We start from the raw sequence: 26,581 nt of genomic DNA on the forward strand, positions 1-26,581 counted from the left end.
AGGAGCCCTACAATTTTTTTTTTGTTTGTACAGTAACTGAAATATGTTGATGGGTCTTTATGTACTCATGTAAAGAATAAATGTTTCTTAATATTTTCTTCTTTAGAAAAATAAATCCCCTCTTGCCAGTTTCCTTATTATCCCATTGTTCCAGACTGTTCTTATCAATACATAGACATTGTTTTTCCTTTCATTTTCCAAATGTAAGCCTTTTCCTGTTGCTTTTTGCTGTTGGTTAGCAAGTCTAAATGTTGAGCATTTATTCTGGCTGAAGCAGTACTTGGTACATTGGCCCAGTTTCAAACAGTTCTTCTTATCATATGTGGTGCAATTGGTTCTCTGGAATGTGTGTGCGTTAGAAGTTCAGTCATTGGGAGGGACTCTTCCTTTTGGAATGGTAAATCTGTACAGTTTCTAAGCTGTTCTATAGAGTGTAATTCATTCACTTTGACATATGTTGGGAATTAGCTGGTGCTCAAGATGTTAAGTGACAAAAAATATCCACTTAGTATGTTTGATCTCTTATGACTCTTCTTAAAAAAAAAAAAAAGAACAAAAAATAAACTTGCTCCTGAATAATTACTTGAGAGAAGGGTTGCTTTTTTTTTTTTTTTTTTAATCCCCTTAAGAGCATTTCAGGAGTCTCATGAGACACAAGATGAATTTAGGAATATTTGGTTTTCTCTTCCTTTTTGTGTGGTACTTGACAATTTGATGTATAAATCTGTTATTTGTAGGATGCTGTCCGTAACGGCCTAGTTTAAAAAAAATAACATACTATCTTTTGTACTATCTTTTTGTACGGTCTTTTGAAAATACTTCGGTTAGCTTCAAATTGTATGATTTTTGTTGTTGTTGTTGTTGTTTTTAAAAGAAACCACTATTCGAGGTTCTGCATCTGTATGCAGATTTCCATCCATTCAGCCAATGCTCATTTAGCCTAATGGGTTAGTGCTGGGTACACAATGTGGCGTTAAGAGAGAAAAGGTGACTGACCTTCAGTAGCTTACATTCTTGAAAGAGATGAGTGTGGAGAGCCAGACATAATTAAACAGATAAATGAATATACAAGATAATTTTAGATAGCGACAAAGAGACGAAGGGCTACAGAACTCGTGCTGGTGGGACCAAGTGCACATTTAGATCTGGGACCTCACTGACGAGCTCCTTTAACCTGAGGTGTTGGTGACAACATTGGCCTCAGTTCTCTGGACAGAGTATCCAGGTGGGGATTAGCAACGCACAGCTCCACTCATTCCAGGCATGGAAAGGCCCGTGTGGCTAGTATTTGAGGAGGGCTGGGGGAGGGGAATATATCTGGAGGTAACAATTAAGAGGAGGTGTCTAGCGATGGAGCCTTCTAGGTCAGCCTTCTGGGTTTTAATCTTGAATGCTAAGGGAAGCCTATGGTGATCTTTTAGCAGTGGAAGGAGCCACATAATCTCATTTGCATTTTAAAACTCTCTAGATCCTGTATTTTTTGTTCTGTTTTCCCCACGATGCATTTGTAACAGCATGGAGAGATTTTTCATTGTGGGATTTTTGTTGTTGAAGTTTTAGTCCTAGAGACAGCTTATTAATATCATTCTGAATCTTATTTGGTTTAAAATTAAATGTGTAGTTGCTATAAATGTTACTCAAACTTTTTTTTTTTTTTTTTTTTTTGGTGTAGTATACTTGGACTTTTCATGATAGAGTATGGCAAACTGAAAAATGAAAACCTGTAATATTAACTGATAAACATATGGTGTTAGCTGAGGCAGCTTTCGTGGCCGACCTAGGAAAGAGAGCTGTCAGCCTCCTTTTAGGCTGAGTCATTTGATGGGTACAACAATCTGGTAAAAATCAGTTTTAGGTATCAGACAATGAATCATATTTTGTCATCAAATAATGAATAAGACTGGCAGACTTCAGTAGAATTCTGGATTGTTTGAAATTGAGTATTGCATTAAGTCAAAGATGTGTATTAAGCATCACTTTTTGCTAAGCACTGTGCTCTCAGGAATAGTCCTTGCCGTTAAGGAGCTTGGTCTAATAAAGAAAACCTATAGGCATGTGTATGGACTGTCTCATTTTTGTAAATCTAAACATGGACAGATTTGCAAGAACAGATGTATCCCAGAGGAAGGAATTATTAACAGCAGGGATGGGAGGTGAGAGTGGAGGTTGGGGCGGGGGGGGACTGTGATGGAGGGGCAGGGATATTTTGGAAGGCTCTGAAAGTCAGGGGAGAGGAGTTCATGAGAGAACTGGCAGAGACCAGGGCTGTGCTTTTTCCCCCCATGCCTCGCAATTCCTTGTGTTCGTAGTGTCTAGAAGAGAAAGAGGGGGCAGAAATGGGTCTTATCCATTTTGGGGTGAGAAATAAGCAGAATAGAGGTCTTACCCCCTGAAGGGTTAGAGGTAAGTTGAAGCCAGATAGTGAAGGGTGTTGCTTGGCTTAACCACCAATCACTTTTTTTTTTTTTTTTAAGGTTTTATTTATTTATTTGACAGAGAGAGACACAGTGAGAGAGGGAACACAAGCAGGGGGAATCGGAGAGGGAGAAGCAGGCTTCCCGCCAAGCAGGGAGCCTGATGCAGGGCTCGATCCCAGTACCCTGGGATCATGACCTGAGCCGAAGGCAGATGCTTAACGACTGAGCCATCCAGGTGCCCCACTACCAATCACCTTTAATCCTGTAGGCAGCATTGGGCTCAGAAAAGTTGCAAATAGGTGAATAATAAGATCAGATTCATGATTTTTAGAAAGTTCAGTGAAGTATCTGTGTGGAGTTGAGTGGCCCAGGACAAGGAGCCTGTTGGGGCTGTGCTTTGAATCGCAAGTAAGGAAGTCCACACAACACTTTATTTGAATTTTGGATGCTTAATAGATTTAATACCCAAAACATTTTTTTGTTGAGTATGAATTAGATGAGACAAGCATTTAAAGAAAAGCCCAGAACTTTGAGCTTTCTAGTCTACATTCTTTCTTCGTCTGTGACCACCGCATTCTTTTATTTTGTGGCTGTAATGATGCAGACTTTCACCAGCCTCATTATTTTATATGTATGTGATGTGGTCCTTCATGGTCAGTTGAGTGTGTAAGAAGAATGGCATGGTAATGAGGCCAGTGCTCTGGTTGATCCTAGTACAGACGAGACCTGCAGGGGAAGAGCCAGCAGCTTCTGCCCATGTTTCTGATTGATGCCAAATGTGCAGTTGCCAATAAAGCAGGCGGTCTGAGGGAGCTCAAAACACTAGGGACCTTTATAACTAAATTGGGGGGGGGGGTGGACAGAAATAGTCAGGTGGCAAATTTATCTCTGGTGAGCCTGTGACCACTGTGGGAGAGAGGGTGATTTCTGTATGTGCTTTCAGTTAACTGTAAGAACTGTCAGCATTTTAGGGATCCCCTCTGAGAGACTGCCGTTTTCTGGAATTTCTCAATAACATTAATGTGTTCTTATTTCAAATAGCATTAAAAACGAATTTTACTAACCCCTAGCCCGTAGATTGTCAGATCTTCAAGGTCTGGAGCGATTTCTTCTCACTGTTGTGGTTTGTGTAATTGTGCCATTTGCATGATGACCTTCCTCAGTACTAGTTCTGAATTTTTTTTAATGTTTAAAATGCATTTAAAGACAAACCATAAGAGACTCCTAATCTCAGGAAACAAACAGAGGGTTGCAGGAGTGGAGGGGGTGGGAGGGATGGCATGGCTGGGTGATGGACATTGGGGAGGGTATGTGCTATGGTGAGCGCTGTGAATTGTGTAAGACTGTTGAATCACAGACTGTACCCTTGAAACAAATAATACATTATATGTTAATTAAAAGAAAGAAAGAAAATAAATAAGTAAAATGCATTTAAAAAAATAAAACATGTTTAGAAGGTAAGGGATTATGTCCTAGACCTAGGAATGCAGTAGCTCACCTGTCTCCTTTGCCCTCATCCTCCTCTTGTAGAGCTGTGTGTGCCCACCTGTACAGCTTCCCTCACTGCCCTTTAAGACCATTGAAGAAGACAGGTTCTTGTGCTTTTCCATCTATAGGGTAAAAATGCCTCTTGAAATATGTTTATGATCTATTAAGACAACCAAAATGGGCTGTAGTGAGACTACTCTTCTAAAAAAAGAGCTGCTGGCGTTTAGACTTTGGGACATAGTCTCTAATGCACTGCTTTATGCAGATGGGTCTATAAATATTAGTAATGATCAAAGACTGAGTCCAGGGTCCAAAATCAGTGTTCATAGGTTCCAGTGAGAGTTACTGACAAAATGTTCAACACCCCAGTATTTCTTTAGCTCTGATCTTGATGTTGTTATATGAGGCAATTTCTTTTGTTCTTAATCAAAATTTTTAACTACACAAATAATAAATGGATACTTTCTTGTGGAAAAAAATGTTAAAATATTCCTTAAACCACCACACTACCACTCACTTCCACCTTAATCTGGTGCTCCTTCTTGGTAGATTTTTGTAAAGTGAATCCTTTCAGACCTTTGCTACATATTAACATGCATGCAGAAAAATAACTGGCAGATTCATTTTGAAAGGTAAATTAACATGTCTCTCATTAGGATATAAGTGACTTACTTTTTACTCAAGTTTGCCCAGGTAGAGGCTTTCTCAGTTTAAAACTGATAGTATGCCTTTAAGTTACGTAAAAAATGTTAAAGGTTGATTTAATTTTGCAAAATGGAATTCTATACAACTCTTTCAGTATTCTAATGAGGCTGAGTCTTCTGTGGCAAGCAGAAGTGAGTAGCAGAGAGCTGGTACTTTGAGATGATCCTCTGGGAGCTCCTTCAGGAAAACAACAGTGACATAATGCTATTTTGTCATTTCACTTGGCTTTTTCTCTTTTTTACTAAATCAGATTTGGTTTTTGAAATTAAGGATTAAGTCTTTGTTTTTTCTTTGCATTTATTGTGTATGTTAGATGATAGGGGAAGTAATAGAAGGTGAAATCTTTGGAAGATTTAGCTGAGTGATTTTTATTACAAGAAAGCCTGTTGCAAAGTCTTTCATATGCACAAAGCGAAAGAAGGAAAAGATTTTCCATTCTTTGAAGCAACATTTCTTCTAACATGGAGCCACTTTGATTTATTATGTTTAAACTGTATTGATGAATGATAGTTTTAATGACAAAGCGAATTTTGTGTTTTGAAGTATATTGATATTTTTCTGTAATGTGTGAAAAATGTTCCCTAGATGTTAGGTTGTTGGACTAGAGAAACCTGGGAAAAAAGGGCCAGAAGATGGACTGTAAAAGTCAAGAGGGGTGGTTTTCAAAATAAAGTCACTTGCACAAGAGTAAGAACCCAAACCTGCTACCCTTCTGCCTCTCACTTTGTGACATGTTTTATCACCAATCTCTAAACCAGGGTTGCCCAACTTTTGTGAATAGACTCGCAAGTTTTTCGTTTTGTTTTATCTTTCATACATTCAAATCAGAATGGCATAGTGCTGCTCCTAAAACAGTAAAAAGACTCCTTCTTTTCCAAAATTAACGTACGTTGTTAATTTGAGGATTTTTTCCTTTCCTTCCTGCCAAATGTCTCTTCCAGGCCTTGGGAGTTGAATACACTGGAGAAATTACACTCCATCCCCCAAGGGAGAATTAAACTTTTAAATGTGAGTTCTAGAGAGAGTTGGTCACATCTATCAGAGGCAGGTCTGTGTGAAGTGGCCAGTCAAGGGTGATAAATGGGTAGTCAGCTGTGCACAGCCTGCCCCGTGGGCCCAGGGTTGCCATGGAAGCGCCCAATGGCATCCAGCGATCCTGCATGACTAACCTAGATTAGCAGCAGGGCCTGTGGGCTCCAGCCTGGAAGAAGGTGCTGCCCCACAGCTCACGCTCACCGTGGGCCTTCCTGTTACTGTCTTTTCCTCCTTCCACATACGTTCCTCTCCTTTTTGAGTGCAAGGGAAGGTGACAAAGAGGATCGCTCTCATTAATCCATACAGAGCTGTGATTTCTTCATTTTATCACAGTGTTTTACCACACCCACCCATAACCCCAAGGAGGAGCATTTGAAAAGTCAGAGTCAATGTGCCCTGACATGCCCCAGCATGGGCTTGACTAAATGACTGCATTCGGGGGCTGAATGGGCAGCTTCGAATTCCTCAGGAGTTTCACCGCCTCTCCGAAAGCGAGAGCATCCTTGCGTGTTTTAGACTCCCCAGCTTCGCTCGGGCTCCTGTGTGGATTAGAAGGGCGGAATTCCGTCTGTGGCACAGTCCCCCTTCGCAGTGCCTTGTGCACTTGTGTTCTGCAGGGCACACCAGGCTCTGGAAACTGAAGCCTGGGGTTTCCCTTTTGGTCTTTCATGTTCGCTTAAAAAAAAGTGGAGGGAGGTGGTTTGTTGCACTTTGCAGAGATCTTTTTGAAGCATCAGCACTGCATCTCTGCAGATGGTGGACAGTAGTATATGACCCCAAAGCAACAATGTGGCGACTGACAGTATTTCCCTCTTTTATTTAGGCAGACCAGTGGTGGAACTCCTGGCCATCTGCTGGGTGGTCAGACTCTGCATCCTCCCCACCCCACCCCCCCGGGCCTTGTTTGTGAATGCCACCCTCAGTTGCTTCAGATCATCCTGTGACTTGGTGGTCTTTTTCTCCCCAGGTGGGGGCTCCTGGGCTGACCAGACAACTGGCATCAAGGCCCAAGGAACATGGCTTAGGTCAGTGGCCAGAAGTTACTGGGAGGGGAGCCCAATATCGGGCATGGAATGGCAGCTTTGGTGCAAGTTTATTTACAGCCTGTCCTTGAAAGAAATTAATGTGAAGAGCCCCTTAGCATGTTGGAGATGACTTGTGAATCCAGAGGTTATTATGGGCCAGGGACCTCAAATCTGTAAGTTAAAAAGGGGCTCCAAAAAAAAAAAAAAGGCTCTAAAATAAGAATTTTAGTACAGCTTTTATAACTGGAGGAGTAACTTCGTGCTGCCGGCCATCCCTTTCTCCAAGGGCTCTCTGTCAGGTCCGTAGGCAAAGACAGACCCGTGTGAATACATTTAACCAAACACATTTTGTGGCTCTGAGATTGCTCAGCTGGCAGGGGTAAAACCTCACTTATCGATGTGTACCTCTTTAAGAACAAGGAATTATGAGTGATTGTGAGTGAACACACGTACAGCATGCCTTCTTTGTTGTTGCCCTATTTAACAGAGCCTTGCTGTGCAGGACTTGCTAGCAGAACTGTGATTAAGAATACATGCTTTTTGCCAAGCAGACCTGCATTCAAATTTTAAGGTCTATCATTTAACACCAAGTTAATCTCCGAGCTTTACCTTTTTTTTTTTTCCCACCTAGAAAATGGGGTTCATAATCTCCCTCTCACAGAGTTGTTGTGAAAATTAAATAGGACACTGGTGTGATGTGCCTAAGTCCGTGCTGACCAAATAACAGACATTAAGTGGTGGCAGTCCTTGGCAACCTGCTGTTGCTGTCATCATTGTTCCTGTTTTTGGTAAGCTTTATTAAAGTGATCCATAGAGCCCAAGAAGAGTACTCTTGTACTCCTCAGAACCACCTAGAAACTTGTTAAACATGCAGATCTCAGGCCCCGCATCAGATCTACTGACTCAGAAACTCGGTGGCGGAGGGGAGGGGTCTCTGCGCTCCATGTTCTAACAGGTCCTCCAGGTGATTCTAGTGCTAACTGGTTCGGGAACCTCTCAATCTAATACAAAATGCTCTGTGGAGAGCAGTGAAGGAGCACTTGTCGCTCACTCTGTTCTGTGTGGAACAATGAGAAAGTCTGACCGTGAAAGGCTGACGTTGGGATGAGGTTATCCTGAGAGGGAGAATGTTTTTCTCCTCCACACCAGAGGAAAAACGCCACCTTTAATTAAATGAAGTGATAGCCAACTTGTAATTATTCAATCGTAATTAACAGTCTGTGAATCATGTAGGACGTGTACTGCTACCTAAAATCCCCTCATTTAAAATTCTTCCGTCTACCCGTTCTTTGCTTGCACCTTGAATTAAAAATGATGTGTAAGGCTGAACAGTGATTTACTTACTCATGCTACTAATTGTGTTGATATTTTTAAAATTTATGTTTCCCCCAATGTCAAAATGGAAACAAGAAAAAAAATATTCGTGAAAAAATTTGCCTACGAACCTTAACAAACTATTCTTTAAATCATTGCAAACTTAGAGGAAGTAAAAACCAAATAAACCAGAAAGCTCCCCAGTATGACTGGTAAAACCTGGTCAGTGGCAAGGAGAAGGTAGACAATCCAGAAGAATGAGGGCTCATAGCCTATCCTGTGTAGTCCTGGGAATTATGGACTGGTCACTTCCTGTCTCTTCTGCCTTCCCCTGCCCTGCGCAGGAGTCTTGGGGAGTGAGACCCAAGGGACAGTGTGGGCGGAGAGTGAGTTTCTCTCACTAGGTCCAAACCTCCTAAAACTCATCCTACCAGTGCCACTCGTGAGGTCTTTCCTCATCTCACAATTTTGGGGTTTTTCAGTTGAAGGGTAGTGGTTAATTAAAAAAAAAACACATTCAAAGCTTGTTTCAAAATTGGTATAGTATTACATATGTCTGCCAATAAAATGTTGGTGTGGGTTTTAACTTTTTTTAAACTAATGAAGTAAAACCTTTAATTAAGCAGAGTCCTTAATTTAATAGGATTTCTTCCCTGTGGGAGGTACCTTGATTTTTGAATCACATAGCAATAAGCCAGTGTTAGGAATGTTGTAAAATTGGGTTCTTATTATTTCCATAGCAATTTTTATTATTTGAGAACTAAAACCTAGAAGTGTGTGGTAAAACTTAACCGAACTGATACTGAGATAAGACTGTGCTGATTAATTTAGAAATACTTCAGTACTTTTAAGCCAGGGTAGTTTTTCTTAAAGGTATGTGTGGAGTTGATAGGAAAATTACGTGAGGACCCCAGGCATCCTGATGATGGTTGGGGTGCTACTTGTTCACACCCTCACTTTTCAGTCTGGAACTGAGAATTTTGCCATTTGGGGTTATCTTTTTGGAGACAAAGGTAGCAATTCAGAAGTGGGCAGGGACTCTCGCATTGTAACCAGCAGAATCAGAAAGGGAGAGAATAGTGAAGCAGATGCCCTTGGGAAGCTGCTTCTCCTCCTGTGTGTACCCCGTGTGGGGTCCCTGTACCACGTAGCTTTGGAAAAGGGAAGCTTGGCTATTCAGGTTGCTCACAGGACAGTACCGTGCCCCACCCCCTCTGCAAACAAAGTGGCTGTAAAAGAAGTTTGAAGGAAAAAAGTTATTTCCTGATCAACCCTCTTTTTGGCTTCCATGGAGCTAATGTTACATGATTTTTTTTTTTTTTTGAGCCAATGAGGAATTACCAAAATTATAAAATAACTGAAAGGAATTCCTGAGTGGTCAAGTCCACTGTGCTTCTTTCAACCAGAAATAAATCTAACTGTCCAAAACTTGTGAGATTCAGACTGTGTTAAAGAAGACTCCGTAGACAGTTTCCGGTTTAGTTTTTTTTTCTCAACTTCTTTCAGTATGTTGACTAACAAAAATTGTTCACTCTGTAGTTCTCTTATAAAGTAGGCCATCGAGATATCCATCGTTTAGGGAAAGTTTTTGTTCCGGTGGACTAAGCAGGGAATTCTTTTCCACATCCAGGTGAATTTAGCCAGGTAGCTTAAGGCTATGGAAATAGCAGAAAATCACTTTTTAGATGGCTATTTTTTTAAATTGTTTTTGCATATGTCTTCCAGAGTTAATTTTTTTTAATTACAAGTAAGTTTTTAAAAATATGCTGTAAGCATAGTGGCTGTTTTTTAATTTAAAAAAATATTTAATGACTGGTTTTTATGCAAAGTACCATGCGTTAGCATCAGGAGAGAGATAAATGAGAGGTTCTACTTTGATGGAGTTCACATTCTAGGGGAAAGGGGAGGAGGAGAGAGAAGCAATCAGTATGTTCTATCAGCACAGGGTTGGTGGATTTGAGGAAGCCTTTGGAGTGGGTGTCATTGGAACCACTCGAGATTTGCTGGTAGCTGAAAATTGGGGATGAGGGTGTGAGGTTGAGAGAGAAGCGGAGGAAATTTGTGTGATTAGAATGAAAGCATCAAAGTCCAGAGTACCAATGAGGAGCAGGGAATAGTCTGGTATCCCTGGAATATAGAGATGGTTTGCAGGAGAATCCTATTTCATGCGTAAGCTGATCCTGGAAGAATTGGTTATCATTCAGGGTTCTGGGGTGGGGATTAGAATGTAAAAGTTTGGGGAATGGATATGACCGACGGTAGAATGCATGTGGCAGGCCTGCAGGGAAACAGTGGGGTAATATCTAGAGTAGATCTGTACCAGATTCTTGGGGGGATTTTAATGCCAAAGCAAGGATTTAGAGTTTATTCTGCAGCAGCAAAGAGCCATCAAATGCCTCTTATTTTAAAATGTGGATAGTGGCATGAGAACCACAGCTTTATAGATTGGATTTCTTTCCATGAGAAGGCTAGTTTAGAGGGACAAGATGTTGGGGAGGCAAGGAGACCAGTAAGTAGGCTCTTGTCAAAGGAAATAAGAGAAGTCATGAGAGCAGAGAGGCCAGGAAAAAGGGGTGTCTGAGATCAGGGCTAGAGTTTCTAAAGGTACATATGGTCTTGGCAAGACAATTTAATGTTTTCCTACTTGTTTATTCACATAATATTGGGGGGGGGGAATTCAGTAGCTACCCTAGAAGCAAGTGTATGAGGGCAAAAGTCAGTTTATAGTTCTTACCTTCATTATTCTTATATATCACATGTGGGGGTCAGGAGGGTGTGGCCTGTGTTGCCCACCTGAGGCAGGCCCACTTTTGGTTTACATGCTAGCTAAAACTGCTCTCTTGTTGGTTTCCTTCTCTGCCATTTGTTTGTCAGCGAATGCATTTTCAACCCCTTTTGGTGCCAGGGCTTGATGATTTAGGATGTATTTTTATGTGGTTTAAGTAGGGCAATCAGATTATCAGACTTCTTGGTAGGTAAAGCTGACATCTAAAATTGGATTTTCCCATCCATGACATTTGAAATGAGAAATAAAAATTATCTTTTCGGGTTTAACATGCCAAGACACTCCCAGTAGAATAAGCTGAGAATAAAGTAAATGCTGTTTTGGGTGCTTGGTAATCTTTTAATTATGAAATAAGCCTTTTGATTTTAATCTTCCAAAATGTATAATACTGATCCAGGAAAACAGCCTTTTTAAAGTTCACATCCTGCTGACTCCTTCAGATGAAAAGCTCCTACCTCTACCCCATATTTTGCAAGCTGGAAGTAAAAATATCATTAATCTTGTCTCTGTTCCACGACTGCCTATAAAAGACTGTTCAGTTTGGAGTCAGTCCTGAGCCATGAAGGCGGTACTCCAGAGTGAATGCTTAGGTTTCTGGAGCCAGGACCCAAGGCCCGGAGGGTCACAGCCTTAATCCAGGAGTGGGTTGAGGGATTTAGGCCTTCTTTAAAACCTCTCCCTTGTCATCACTTCTTTTTGACCTCTTCTGGCCTCCCTCACACATGTACATATGCATAGCAAAACTTGGACACTGATACATTTTTATTATTTTTGTTCTTTTGTGGCATCTGAAACAGCTTGTACAATGAAGACAGAAACCTGCTTCGAATTAGAGAGAAGGAAAGACGCAACCAGGAAGCTCACCAAGACAAAGAGGCATTTTCTGAAAAGATCCCCCTTTTTGGAGAGCCCTACAAGGTATTTATTTATTGGATACTAGAAAGCCTGATTTATCACCGTATTTAACTCTGTGATGAAAGTGAGTTTGAACAAGGGCCACACGTGAAAATAAGACAACTTATCTTAGATTGTCTTTGAAAATAAACTATGAAAATTCTCTGAACCTTGTTATTCAAATTGCCAAAGTTTGTGGTCTTCTTTTGTAATGTTAATTTCCTGTCTTTAGTAATATTTGTCCAGGACAGGCTTCTCAACAGGGAAATTGAGTTGAAACTGCATGTTAAATGTTATATTACACATTAAATTGAAGTGTTTTTTTCCCCTTTAAATGGCACTATGTAACATCATTTATTAAATGATGATTTTCCTTAGATTTTTTTTCGCAGTATCTAACTCTGCTATCTTTTTCCAGACAGAAAAAGGTGATGAGCTATCCAGTCGAATACAGAACATGTTGGGAAACTATGAAGAAGTGAAGGAGTTCCTTAGTAGCAAGTCCCACCCTCATCACTTGGATGCTTCTGAAAATAGGTTGGGAAGGCCAAGATATCCTTTATTTCCTGAGAAGGGGAGCAGCATTCCATCCCACTCCTTCCACACTAGTGCCCACCACCAGCCTATTAACACTCCTGCCTCTGGACCACTTCCTGTTGGTAACATTAGCCACAATCCAAAGATGGCACAGCCAAGAATGGAACCAATGTCAAATCCTCATGTCAAAAGCTATGGCCCACCAGACAACCAGCACCCGACCCAAGATCGCCTCGGTCAGGAGGGGTGCAGCTCCAGTCATCACAAAAAGGGTGACCGCAGGGCTGATGGAGACCGCTGTGCTTTGGTGACAGACTCTGCTCCAGAGAGGGAGCTCTCTCCCTTACTCTCCTTGCCTTCCCCAGTGCCCCCCCTGTCACCTGTACATTCCAACCAGCAAACTCTTCCCAGGACACAAGGAAGCAGCAAGGTTCACAACAGTAACAGTAACAATAAAGGCTATTGCCCAGCCAAATCTCCCAAAGACCTCGTGGTAAAGGTCCACGATAAAGAGACTCCTCAAGACAATTTAGTGGCAGTTGCCAGCCTTGGGGTGGCCCCTCCCCAGCCACCTTCTCAGACTTTCCCCCCACCCTCCCTCCCCTCAAAAACTGTTGCAATGCAGCAGAAGCCCACAGCTTATGTCCGGCCCATGGATGGTCAAGATCAGGCTCCTAATGAGTCTCCTGAACTGAAACCCCTGCCGGAAGACTACCGGCAACAGACCTTTGAAAAAACAGATTTAAAAGTGCCTGCCAAAGCCAAGCTCACCAAGCTGAAGATGCCGTCTCAGTCAGCTGAGGTGAGTGGAATTTCGTATCTGGGGCAATTCCAGTGTGAAGGAAAATTCGAGATGGAAGTTTCTGGAGAACTGGGGACCTGGGTGTCAATGGCTTTTGGGTTGTGAGATTCCTTTTTGGCTTTAGGATCTTGTTGCCCCACAGAGAACTCAGGTCTGAGAGGAATTACTGATGACAGATATTGAAATGTGATTTTCAGGAAGGTTTTTTTTCTTTTTTTTTTTTAGTTTTTACTGAGCCATAATTTATATGCTGTAAAATACAGAGATCATGAGTACACAGTTTGCTGTGTTTTGAAAAATGTATACACCTGTATAACGCACAACCCAGTTACGGTATTTATCATGAGAAAGTTTCAGGAAGGTTTTGAGCTGTCATTGGTTTTTTTGTTTTTGTTTTTACTTGTTTGAGGGAACACTGACTTCTTTAACATTGTAGAGCAAAAGGGGGGAGGGGTAATACTTCCTCAGCCCCAGTTATTCTGAGATCCAAACCATAAAAAAGTAAAATTAAGAGGTTAAAATGTTGAAGGCAAAGTATTTCTAAAGATTTGTTTCCTGTCAGTTACAAGAAAATATGAAACTAAAGTTCTGTTCTAATATATTTTTGTTTACCATCTAAGAAAGAAGACTGGGGGTGTCGGTGACGTCCCATTTGAGAGAGAGTCACAAATACTGTACAGAATGTTATTCAGCAATGGCTTTTTCAAGTAACCAAAATACTTTATCTTTTTAAACAAACAAACAAAAATTCCTTTTTCTGCCCCTTTGGTAAATGGCAGCATTGTGTTTGAATGAAGAGAATCAGAGCACACATCTTATCACTGAAATTCTAAATTAGTAACAGTTACTCCAAAATTCAGATTAGTAGAAATGTTTGAAGTGAATTTGTCTGAAAACTTATCTGTTAAGGTAATGTCCTTGGTTTAGTCACATCTATTGTATAAACCATCTAATTTGCATATCCATTGCTCAAAGGCTTCTGTGTGTACCCAGATAGCAGTCTTAGGTGGTGCTAGAAGGTAAAATTCCTTAAGGCTTAAAAACAAAACCCAAACAGACTCTAGGATGATTAGCTGGAAAGATAACCCTTACCTTGAAGGAGGAAAATCTGTTCCTCTGGGGTGTCAGCTTTTGGTTTAGAAGAGGTTATAGCTCTGTCCACAGTCAGTTGAGCTGGAGTGAGTTTGGATGTCTTCAGAATGGGACTTGTGTGGAGGCTGAGGAAAAATGGGAAAGGGGGAGGACAGCAAGTGGTAGAAGTGACCAAGATGGCAGAACTCTACCTTTAACCTCTTAAGTCATGAAGATTCACCGTAATGAGATATTTACCAAACATTTTGTGCTGTGCTGGAAGGAGGGGTAGGCAGCAAATTAGGGCAGAGTGGAATGAAGTGAGATTCCACCCTCATAATGGCCAGTCAGCCTGCCTTATAATTTGTACAGTGAAGAACTTAGTGGGGTTTTCTTTGCTTTGTTTATCAAATAAGGTGTGTTCTGTTTTCCCAGGTTAAAAAAAAGCAGATAAGGGGGGAATTTAAACCTATTTTCTTAAAAAAGAAAAAAAAAACCCAAGCAACTAAAAATTGCTTTAAAACAAATTTAAGACAAATCAGCAAACATCTGCATTGTTTACCAAATGCTCAACCATATGCTTAAGTGCGGGGTGGGATGCCAAGCAAGTACTGGTCCCTGCCACAGGCGAGGCGACTGTCTGGTGTGTAGATCAGCCTCCACACAGGAAACAATTAGAGAACAATTGAGTCCAGAGTATCCTACTACTTGGTGCTTAGAGAAAGTTTCAAATGGCAGTCTTAAAGCTGGGAACCTAGTTGCTATGTTCAACCAATTGGATTTCCAGTAGACCTTCGAGGGGAGAGAGTCCTGGTTAACTTTTTGCTTCCTTGGTGAAAAAGAGTTAAGCCAAGTTGAGATTTCTCTAAGGCCTCAAAGCTCCTCAGATTTAATATGTATTTCAAACTTAGGACCATGCCAGATGGCCCTTGAATATTTTCTGAGTGGATATTTGAAACGAGCAAACTCCTCCATGGGTTTGGTGATTGGAGAATGGGGTTTTCCTGGCACAGGGTCACCTGCCGTCTCCAGCAGTCTGAGTAGATGTAAACTTGTTGTCTTCGGCCCGTGTTTGCTGTGAGCGTTCATTTTAATATGCTGCCTCTGTCTAGTTTCTGTTGGGGCTTCTCATGCTAGTGGCAGCTGGGGCTCCAACTGCCTTGGAGCCCCGGGCAGATGCAGGGTGCCGCAAAACCAGTGTGAAGGGGGAGTTCAGAGCTAAGATCTTGGCGTGCAGGGGCAATAAATCTGGGAAGCAGGGTTATTAAGATCTCAAATTTTAATATTCTGATGAATCAAAGGAAAGCATAGAGATGGGGGTCAGAAGAAGCAGGGAATTCACCCCAAAGCAGGTAAACTCTGGATGTAGAACCAGAACATGAGCAATACCTTGGGCTGTTTGTGACGTTGGGGCAGAAGGATAGAGGATGGGGATAGAGGAAGTTGGCTGTTGGTAGCCCTGACAGAAGGGGCATGGGGGTGGCTAAGTGGTTTTCCTTTATTTGCTTAATTTGTCCTAAGTCAAGTCAGAGGAGGTTCTCTTTCCTGGCTTTCCGAGTGTGAGGGTTTTGCGGTTTGTTTCTTCGCCGCCACCCCCTTCCCCATGGCTTCCACGAAACAGTATTTTAAAAAATGAACCAAACTGGGAAAATCATCTTGTCCGCCTGGCTCTCCTTCATTCTCAAGCCACATCCATGTGAATTCCTTACACCACACTGTCCTTTCATTTCGTGGAGACAAATGTGGTTTGTGTATTTTAGTTGGTTCTCCTAAAAAAATGATATTCTTTTCTGGAATAAGTCATTCTCACAGTTAAAACGTAGTCTTTCCTAGAATCCTACAGGGAAAAAAAAAATGATCAAAAGGTCAGTATTCTGACCACATAGAGGCCTGGCTCACAAAAATCTGCACTTGGTTTTTCTGTGGGCGTGTCAGTTTTAGTTTTGTGTCAACTGGAAGATGCGTAGCAGCTTGAAATGACCTATCTGAGGGGTACGGCCAGGACTCGGTGATCTTATGTGGATACCTTCCAGCTGTAGAGTTGCCACGTCAGATGGACCTGCCCAAGTGGAAGGTTGAGATTCCTCTCTATCCTTTTTTTTTTTTTTTTTTTTTTAAAGATTTTACTTGAGACAGCACAAGCAACAGTGGGGAAGGGGCAGAGGGAGAGGGAGAAGCAGGCTCCCCACTGATCAGGGAGCCTGAAGCTGGGCTCCATCCCAGGACCCTGAGATCATGACCTGAGCCAAAGGCAGATGTTTGACTGACTGAGCCACCCAGGTGCCCCTCTTTTCTTTCTCTCTTCTTTTTTTTCTTTCTTTCTTTTCTTTCATTTCTTCCTTTCTTTTCTTTCTTTTTTTTCCTTTCTGTCTTTTCTTTCTTCCTTTCAGTAGCCTCCATGCCCAGCGTGGAGCCCAACACAGGGCTTGAACTCATGACCCGGAGATTAAGACCTGAGCTGAGATCAAGAGTCAGATGCTCGACCAACTGAGCCACCCAGTTGTCCCTATCCCTCTTTTCTGCCTGAAGATATCAAATGAAAGTGGGAGAAAAACTGTGGCATCTCTGTGTTGTGTTCCTGAGCACGGACCCCAGGATGGGGAGTGGGGGGATTAGATACAGGATTTATGAAATAGATGTTTTATTGAAACAGAGAAATGGAATAAGACGAGATGGGCATTTTAAATTGTATACTGGATTTAGAATATTAGACTTTTAAAGCTAAATGTACAGCCCTTTCATTTTGCAACTAAGGCCTTGGAGGAGGCAGTCACATAGTTTTGCTGAAATTTAGAGTTAGTAGCAGGGCCAGAGCTCAGACTCTCCGTTCTATTATGATCTTTCTACTTCTGCTTGTTAAGTACAAATGGAGACGGCTGGAAGATCTGGAGCAGGGCAGTGATGTAGCTTTCTTTTTTGAAAAAAATCATTCTGGTTTCTAGGTGGAAATGGCTTGAGGGGCAAGGGTGGAAGCAGGGAGACCAGGTAGGGGTTGAGAAATGAGGATGGCTTGGAGTAAGGTAATAGGAGTGGATGTGGTGCAGACGGGGCCAATTCCAGATGTGTTTGACGGGGGACTGGTGGGGCTTCGGTTGGCTGGAGATGGGAGTGTGCCTGAGGTGAGGGAAAGTGATGCATCAAGGGTTGTTTTACTTGATAGGTCTGGATGCTGGGATGATAACTGCTGCTGAGGGGGGACTTGACCTGGGTGGACAAGTTTGGAGGGAAAACCAGGAGCTCTGAGTAAATCAGATAATAAGTTTGAGATGCCGTTATTTGTCCAGGTAGATGTGACAAGTTGGCAGTCGTAGGTAGTAGGCCAGCTCAGAGAAAGTGTTAAGACTGGAAATGATAAGTTTGGGCTATGTTTGCATATAGAAGTATTTAAAGCTTTGGGACTAGACTGCCCGAAAAGTCCCTGAATCAAGCCCTTCCTGGCTCAGCTTAACCTTGGCAAGGGGCAGCTGGTGGGAAGAAATGAGGATGGGCTGGATCTTCAGAAACAGAAACTGAAGACCATCCTGGGAACTTGAGAATCTGCTTATAAAGTAGTAGAAATGATAGGTTTCTATTTTTTCACTTAGTTTGAAGTGTACATGTAAATGGTACAGTTACCTTAATTTATTCAAATAACTCACTGGCATCTAGCAGAACTTACTGTAAATTTAAATTTGCTGTTGCTTGTGTCCTTATGTGGTCCCAAGCCATTCCCTCCAGATGAATCTGATCTTGAGTCCTGATGGTCTCTGATTTCCCTGTGGCCTCTTAGGGCATCAGTGAGGAATGACTTCTATTACCAAATGCTTCCATCTAATTTCCAAAACCCGGGTGTCCCCTGCAGCTGTGAGTTCATTGTTGGACTATCTTGACTCATGGCAATTCTTAAACTGTACCCTCCATTTTCAATAAACTGCCAGCCTAACAGTGTGAATTAATCCACAGTGGAAAATTTGTAATAGTGATTCACTTTGCATTCATATGTGCAAATAGTCTTTCCTACTTCCATATTTAGTCCTCTTACTATCTTAAACCTTGAAAAGAGCAACTTACCTATTACGAAATGATCTAACCCTTCAGGCAGTTCCCTTTAGGTGTGTTGGTGGTATGTCGCCTGCTGATGCTCAGTAGAGTTAAGAAGCTCACTCTCTCCTGTAAACACCATCAATTCTGCACCTTCTACCTAAATTATCTAGAGCACCTACTATGTGCCAAGCCTCGTGCTGGGGATGGAGTTACAACGGTGGGCAAAACAGATGGTTCTGAGCCTCTTGGGCCTTGACTATCTAGTTAGGAACTGACATCATGCAGATAACCGCTCTGATCAAATTGTAAGAACTTTGGCAAGCACTGTAAAGAATCTACAAACTGTTGGGGCGCCTGGTGGCTCAGTCGTTAAGCATCTGCCTTCGACTCAGGTCATGATCCCGGGGTCCTGGGATCGAGCCCCGCATCGGGCTCCCTGCTCGGTGGAGAGCCTGCTTCTCCTTCTCCCACTCCCCCTGCTTGTGTTCCCTCTCTCGCTGTCTCTCTCTGTCAAATAAATAAATCTTAAAAAAAAAAAAAAATCTACAAACTGTTATAAGAGGGATAAAGGGGGCCTGTGGCTTGGAATCAAGGAGCTCAGGGAAGAAGTCAAGTAAGACCTGAATAGCGAGTAAAAGTGACAGAAGTGAGGGGTTGTCTTAGTCTGTTTGGGCTGCTGTGAACAAAATACCACAGACTGGGTGGCTTATAAACGACAGAAAGTTATTACTCACAGTTCTGAAGGCTGGAAGCCCAAGATCAAAGCACTAGCCGCGATCACATTCACAAGAGGGACCTTCTTCCTAGTTCCTAGTTGGTGTTTTCTCACTTTATCCTCACTTGGTGAAAGGGGCAGGGATTTCTCTGGAACTTCTTTGATAAGGCACTAGTCCCATTGGGGAGGGCCCTGCCCAAAGGCCCCACCTCTTACTGTCATCACCTTTGGGGTTTCAGCATGAATTTTGGGGGCATGTAAACATTCAGACCATCACAGATGTCCTGGGGGTTCGGCAGCCTCAATATTCCAGGAAGAGGGAGCAGCATGTACCCCTGGCTTATGCCACGTGATGTACAGAGACCGTTACAAGTTCTCTTGGGTTATAAGCTCAGTACTGTAGGTCAAAGGGGATTTTTTTGCATTCATTCTGAAACTTGGCAGCACATCCGAATCACCTGGGGAAGCCTGCTGAAGATACAAATTGTAAAAAATAAAAATTCGAATCCCCACCCTAGGAGATTGGTTCCACAGGTATCCAGGTGGGCTCCAGAATCTGTACCTGTGATTTTCATGAGGTTTGTTCTAGAGCCTGGAAATAAAAACTGCTCCACAAGGGCTGAAAACCGACCCCAGTGGCCCCAGTGTCTCCCAAGTGGGCCTTAGGCAAAAGGAGCAGGCTGGATTGATAGGACTTTCTGTCCTGAGTAGGAAATGAGAGTAGCCTCAGGGAAGAAAGGAGGGAGTAGGACTCCAAAGACTACGTACACTTTTTCTTCCTCCACAGCTCCTGTTTCCTTTCTTTCTTTCTTTTTTTTTAAGATTTTATTTATTTATTTGAGAGAGAATGAGAGACAGAGAGCACGAGAGGGAAGAGGGTCAGAGGGAGAAGCAGACCCCGCGCTGAGCAGGGAGCCCGATGTGGGACTCGATCCCGGGACTCCAGGATCATGACCTGAGCTGAAGGCAGTTGCCTAAACAACTGAGCCACCCAGGCGCCCTCCTGTTTCCTTTCTTGTGTCCTCAACATTGTCAAGCTTGTGGGGAAAGTAAGATTCTGATACCCCCTTATCTAGCTTATCTAGCTTTGTTCAGTTTTCTAAAGATGTTTTTATTACAGTAACTCTTTTATAGCAAATTAAATTAGATTCCAGGAGCTAGCACTCAGTTAACTTGGGCAGACCTGCTCTACTTAAATGTTTGTGTTAAGAAAATGATAACAAAGTGGAAGGAAAGGTTATCTGTGTACCCAAGTCTCTGATGATGCTTGGTGTCTGGAGCAGAATACTTCCCAACTATGAGAAATATTGAATAGTAACTAGCTTGTATCTGCTTAGAGGCTGGCTAAATTTTAGAGCCCCCAAATATCTAAATATAAAAATGAAAAAATAGTAGCAAGTGACTGACAGAAATTTTAGAGCAGAAGCTACAAACAGCCTGAGCACTAGATTGGCCCTGTGGACTATTTTGTTTTGCCTGAACTGTGCGTGTGTGTGTGTGTGTGTGTGTTTGGTTTTTTGTTTTTCCTTTGAGCTGATATTTACAAACAAGAATTCTGGTGAAAAATCAGATTTCAGTTTCACCAACTAGAGCTGTTTCCTGATCCTGGTCATTCTTTGAGTTTGAAGAAACAGTTGAAACACTGAAGGAAACATTCTAAGTAACATAGGCAAGATATTTTTGAGAAGCTCTAGAATTGCTAGAAATGAGTTAGTATGAATAATGGAATTACATATAGTAGCCCAAAAAGAAGGCCTACAATTGAACCTTGAAAATCTTTTTGGGTGGTGTTAATTGGAGCTGTTTTCTTTGTTCGTTTTATGTTCTGTTCCTTCTCAAAATGCCAGAAGTACATTTGGTACCAGGATAAGAAATTCCTGTTCCTCCTTGTTGTTTTCACACTTGAGATGTTTGTGGAGAGTTATTGGATCCCCCCTGGGTCCCTCATCTTGTGTCTTTGCCAAAATGTAGACATTCAGCTCTTCAGAATCTTTCCAGGCCAAGTGCTCTCCCAGGCTCTCACGTAGCCACTGGAGTCATTTTAGCTCTTGTCTAGATTAATTGTGATTTATTTTGAGCCAACTGATAATCTTCAGGGACAGAAAACCAAATATTCCAAGGGGAGTCTGTTGATGACGGAGTTAGTAGTTTTGATTTGGGTTGTTTTGGTGGGAGTGACCAATACTAATGAGCTATTTAAGCAGAATTCCTTTTAAGAGAGAATCCTGGTTCCTGTTATCATAACAAGTTTATTTTTTGGCCTTGTATTTCTCCTCTCCAGTTGCCAAGATCTATTTGAAAATCGTTATTTTCCGAGGTTAACTTTGCTGCATGTTCACATTTTCCAAGAACTTTATAAGAGCTATTTTTATACTGACACTGTTTTCTTTAATTGTTGAAATCACTAGATTGACAATCTTTCCCCCTCTAGAGGTTCAGGGACACACAACATTAGTTTTCTCTTGAACTTCATTTCGTTCCCTGTGTAAGCTTGGCCTACTTTCTGTCTGCATTTTTTCCCCCCTAACCCTGTGGTAATTTGTCAAGCCCACTCTAATCTCCTTAATCCTTTGGCTAAAGGGTTTTGAGGTTTAATGTTTTAATCTAGGGGCCTCGGTATTTAAGTAATTAGAGGTCCTATTTCTTACTCTGTCCCTTAGATAAATCATCTTAGGGTTTTTTTTGTTGTTGTTCCTATGTACAAATAGTAGAACTCTGAAAATATATATTGGACCAGAATTTGAAGCTTTGAATTGAGCTGCGTGAATTAAAGAAAGTGTTCCATGTTGTTCACATTTCCTGCAGTTCTTACAAACTCTTACAAACTTAGAAAATTTATTTTTATTTTTTTACAGAATTTGATGCTGTAGAGTTTGTTCTAACATTTTTTTCATACTTGAGAACATGTTAACTTATGGAAAATGTTCTTTTTTTCTATTATCAGATAATCTGGACATTCTTTAAAAATGTTAAAAATTCTTTTCCTGTCAGGAACAGTTTGGTCTGGAAGGATTTTACCTCTTTACATTCTAGGTTTCTGCCTTTTTAGTCAACAAGCATTTGAACACCCACTAGATATAAAGGGAGCTAATGGGAGAAAAAGACATTGACACAGTACATTTATTACATAGTGTAAAAAAACACAAAGTATCATCAGTATGAAAAAGGTAGTGTGGAACTACTAATTATGGCCTTATAATGCTCACACTGTTCTCCTGTTTCCTTTATGGTGGGAACAGTTCTAAATGCTTTGTGTGCATTAACTCATTTAATCCTTGCAACTATCCCCTGTAGTAGGCACTATTATTATTGCAGTTTTACTGAGAGACTCACAAGGGTACAGAGAAATTCATTTGTCCAGGTTTACCCAGGCCTTAAGTGCTGGCTCTGGAATCCAGAGCTAAGTAGTCTGGCTTGCATCCACACTCTTAACTATGACCCCTACATTATGCTGCCTTTCAAAAGAGGAAGCTGTCCATTCTTTGAGTGTCGGCTTTTGTAGCACTTCCAATTTTGGGTATTGGCAAAAGTGCATTCCAGGCTACAGTAAAGGGGAGAGAAGAAACGTGGAGGGAAGACAGTGAGGAGCCTAGCAAGAGTAGTTGGGGAGAGGCAGAGCGGAGCAATGGGGAGGTGAGCCTACATCCTGAGAATGGGGGTCCTGAAAATTTTCAGTTCCTTATTGAATAATTTATCCAAGAGCTGGTGCTTAATAAAGAGGAGAAATTACTTTGGCTTGATGGCAGACACTCTAGCATGGGGTTACAATTCTCTGAGACCTTGGGCAGGAAACTTGACCTTGCCGTGTTGTTACTAGTTTATTTATCTGTACAGTGGGACCACTAGATTGAGGGTAATTCGTATGAAATGCTTAGAACAGCACTTGGCACATAATAAGAGCTCAACGGGTGGTAGAAGGAGCAATTAGAGTTAAAATTTGAACTGGGCTTTAAGGAGAGAGGTAGAATTTAGACAGAGGGTTATCAAAATGAGTTGTTGGGAAAGTAGAAAGACTTTGAACATATTCTCGTTTATTGGTGTATGCTTTAGAAATGTAGGTGGGAGGGGTGCCTGGGTGGTTCAGTCGTTAAGCGTCTGCCTTCAGCTTGGGTCATGGTCCCAGCGTCCTGGGATTGAGCCCTGCATTGGGTTCCCTGCTCAGTGGGAAGCCTGCTTCTCCCTCTCCCACTCCCCCTGCTTGTGTTCCCTCTCTCACTGTCTCTCTCTGTCAAATAAATAAAATCTTTAAAAAAGAAATGTAGGGGCGCCTGGGTGGCTCAGTCAGTTAAGCATCTGCCTTCAGCTCAGGTCATAATCCCAGGGTCCTGGGATCGAGTCCCGCATCGGGCTCCCTGCTCAGCGGGGAGTCTGCTTCTCCCTCTGCCTGCTGCTCCCCCTGCTTGTGCTCTCTCTGTGTCAAATAAATAAAAATAATAATAATAAAAAAAGAAATGTAGGTGGGATCAGATCAAAGGGACCAGGAATTCCCAGTTAAGATGCTAGGTTGAATAAAGCCCTCCCTAAAAATTTGATGTACAAGTCTTAAAAATAAACCAGTGAAGAGCCTAGAGAAAGACCGCATTTGCTTAGGGGTGGTGTTATCAAGAACATTTCAAGAACTGGTTTGCTAAGGGGCACTGCTACCCAGCACTGCCTGAGAGCACAGGGGATTTGCATTCAACTCCTGTGGGGCACATTCCCATAGCTTGGCAATTCCTGGTATAAATGGTTCCCTTAAACTTAGGCGCTTGAAAATATTTTACTGCCGCCCCCACCCACCCCTTTTTAATTCCAAGGCAATTGCTTATTTGTTTCTCTCTCGATTGTCACAGCAACCTTGTGAGTTAGGGCGGTTGGCACGAATCACCATTTTACATGCCATGGAACGGAGTCCAATGATTTAAGCTCCTAAGTGGCAGAGCTGGGGGCATGAAACCAGGACTCTTGGCTCCTAGTTCCAGTCCTCTTTCTACCACAAAACATGGCCTCTGTGGAGTAATCATTTTTTTTAACACTTTCATTTGAAGCGTTAAGAGCTCTGCTTTTCTCCATGGCCTTGCCTTCATGTTAGTGCCTGATAAATGCAGATGTTGGGTGGAATCGATGATTCAAATGAGAGGATGATTAAAACTCAGTTTTGGTCCTGGTAGCCATGTGGCTTTCTCTGAGGTTTCTACCCTTTAAGGAAGGAGGCCACCAGGTATGAGATCTCTCGGTTCTCTCCATCTACATTGTTCCCCCCTGCCCCCCAAAAAATCTGTAATTACATCCACCATTTACAGCTTTCCCTTTGATCTCACAGAAGGAGCAGATCCTTCTCTTGCCCTTCTACCTACACACCCTTTTTGGTTACCTTAAGCCTTTCCCTCGTTACTTGCCTCTTTCCTAAGAGTCTAGTTACATTCAAGCCTTTCCTAGCTTAAGGGGCAAAACAAACCTTTCCTCACTCCTGTTTTACTCTAATTACCTCTTTCTTGTTCTCTTCCTAGCCAATGCTCTGGAGAAAGAAGTAGGTAAACATTCTTTGCCTGCGTCCTCTCTTCCCAGGTAATCTCCGAACCCACCGCAGGCTGCGGGGTTCCCCTGCCACTCCACAGCGCTGCCTCCAGTGGACGCCTGGTGGACAGAGTCAAGGAGCTCTCTTGAGGCGGGGGTTGCTTGCTTGGCCTCTCCATGGCCTCTGGCACTGTTGACCACCATCCCCTGAAACACTGCCCTCGTTTGTCAGGTTTTTCTCCTGCCTCTTTACACATGCTTTAACAATCCCCATTGGAGGCTGCCTTTCCCACCTCTTCCCCAAGCTCTGCTTTCAACCATCTTTTCTCATTCTGCAGTCTTTTGCTGGTGATCTCATCTGCACATAAGATTTCAACTGCTTGCACCCTCATGACCACCAAATTGATTTTTCTAGCCTAAAACTGCAGAAAGTTTTTTCCATCTCTAGATCGTTTTATCCAGCTCTTGTTGTTGGTGTTGCCCAGGCATCTCAAATTCAGCATCTGTGACGGATTTCATTACGTCTCCTGTGCCTCTTCATCTACACAAAATATTCTCCTTCTTTCTGGTCGTCAGTCTCCATTCCTTTCTGTCCCCTGCATTATCCACTTGGCAACCCAGTCCTATGGATATTGCCCAAGTCATCCTAGTTTAAAATCCTTCAGTACCTCTTCATTGCCCAAGCTAAAAATCCAGATTATTTCCAATTGCCTTCTCTCCAACCTCCCCCTCCCCCAATTGCTTTCTTGATGGGATTCTTACCTGTCTCTCCAGGCATGGGTTATGGGCCTCCTGCTGATGCTTCCTTGTCCTTACTGTAGCCACCCAGACCCTGAAAGACATGACCTTCTCCTCTGTGCTCCTGGTACCCAGACTTCTTCCTCAGGACTTCTTGGTGTTATCCTTTGTGTCTTTCTCCAGGTGGTAAAAACATTTTGAGGGCAGGATCATGTGTCTCCTTTGCTTCTTTGTCCTTTGTGTTTAGCACAAGTGAGGACAGGAGCAAAAACGGGAATTTTCCTGTTCTGTGCTGAGCTCGAGTTCTTAGTTCACTTGGATCTGTGGTCTGAAAGATAATCTCTTATAAATGTTTATCGGAGTGTGTGGGGGGGGGCAATTTGATGCGGGACTGTATTTCCTATTTAGGACACTGGGTTGGGAAGCAGGCACTAAGTTCAGAAATTTTTTAAAGAAATTGTTTGACTTACCATTTTTAGCCTAAGTATTTCCTAGGTCATGTTAGGCATTCTTACATGTGGATTTGAAAATAAGCAGCCTAATCCGATCATTAGGCGTTCTTAGTAGAGCTCCGGCCTCCTAATTGCTGTTCTTTCAGCATTGAGTTTAGAGATTAATCAGGTGGTTTTATTTACTATAAAATTTGGAAAGTCATGATTTTTCTGTATCTGTCATGTATGTAGGTGCTTTCCTCTCTATTTAAATAGGACACCAAATTTCCTTTAGTGAATTTTGGGTTTCTTTTTATATAAGTGCTTACATATGATAAAATTGCTGTTAATATCAGAGGATTCTCAATTTTAAATATTTTGCCATTGAATGAATCACTTTTTTGGGAATGAGCCAACCATTTTGGGTAGGGGCATTAACTCTTCTAGGCCACTTGGGTATCATTAATTGGTATCCTAGTAACTTAAGAATTATTGACCCTGAAAATGCCCGACTGGCAACCTGGGTTTAATTTTCTAGTAAGATTAATTATCTTGCAGGAAAGAGTAAAACAGAGACACCAGGGTTCTTTATGTCCCTTATATTCTCTCAAGATTCCAGTGAGCTAGTTGCTACGATGGGGGAAAACACTGGTGTGTTGTTCTGAATCTAATTGAGTCCTTTATTATGTGATGACTCACCTATAGTTCACAGATTTATTCCATGCAAGTCATGTAAAATAACTACACTGTGGTTTGTTTTGCTTACTTGGTTCATGTTTCTGGTGATCTGTCAGCCTGCACATGCCAGTCTGCTGAAGCAGGCTTTGGCAGGCGCCTGTGCGGCAAGCAGGAGACCATCACACAGTACAGCCGTGGGGCTGCCTCGCCCTGTGTCCCCCACACAGAGGGCCTTTTCACAATCTCCCCGAGGGGACTGAAGATGCCCATAGTGTATGTGGGGCTATGCTTCATATAAAAAGAGACTCAGGTCTTCAAAATGAGCCTGTTCCCCAGTATTGTGTTCTCCCATTCCCCCATTTGTGAGAGAAGGAAGCATTAAAGCCAACTTTATTATTTTTTTTTTTTAAGATTATTTATTTATCTA

At 42.2% G+C, this 26,581-nt stretch overlaps 1 protein-coding gene and 1 long non-coding RNA gene across 19 annotated transcripts in view; one reads left to right on the forward strand and one right to left on the reverse strand.

The window, feature by feature from the left end:
* Positions 1-26,581, forward strand: part of AFF1 (ALF transcription elongation factor 1) — a 238,085-nt gene that overhangs the window by 134,652 nt on the left and 76,852 nt on the right. For all 18 annotated transcript variants that reach the window (XR_013446404.1, XR_013446405.1, XM_078068916.1 and 15 more), the window contains 2 exons: positions 11,567-11,687; positions 12,082-13,002. Coding sequence is in view for 16 of the 18 variants with exons in the window: in XM_078068916.1 (XP_077925042.1) it covers positions 11,567-11,687; positions 12,082-13,002 (1,042 nt within the window). In the remaining 2 variants the exon portion in view is untranslated. The remainder of the gene's footprint in view (positions 1-11,566; positions 11,688-12,081; positions 13,003-26,581) is intronic.
* On the reverse strand, positions 9,566-25,203 carry LOC144381360 (uncharacterized). Its single transcript, XR_013446407.1, has 3 exons — positions 25,070-25,203; positions 14,095-14,219; positions 9,566-9,639 (listed from the first exon to the last, which is right to left on the reverse strand). It is a non-coding gene; the product is annotated as an uncharacterized LOC144381360 (long non-coding RNA).

Source organism: Halichoerus grypus, chromosome 3 (assembly GCF_964656455.1).
Source record: "Halichoerus grypus chromosome 3, mHalGry1.hap1.1, whole genome shotgun sequence".
Taxonomy (NCBI): domain Eukaryota; kingdom Metazoa; phylum Chordata; class Mammalia; order Carnivora; family Phocidae; genus Halichoerus; species Halichoerus grypus.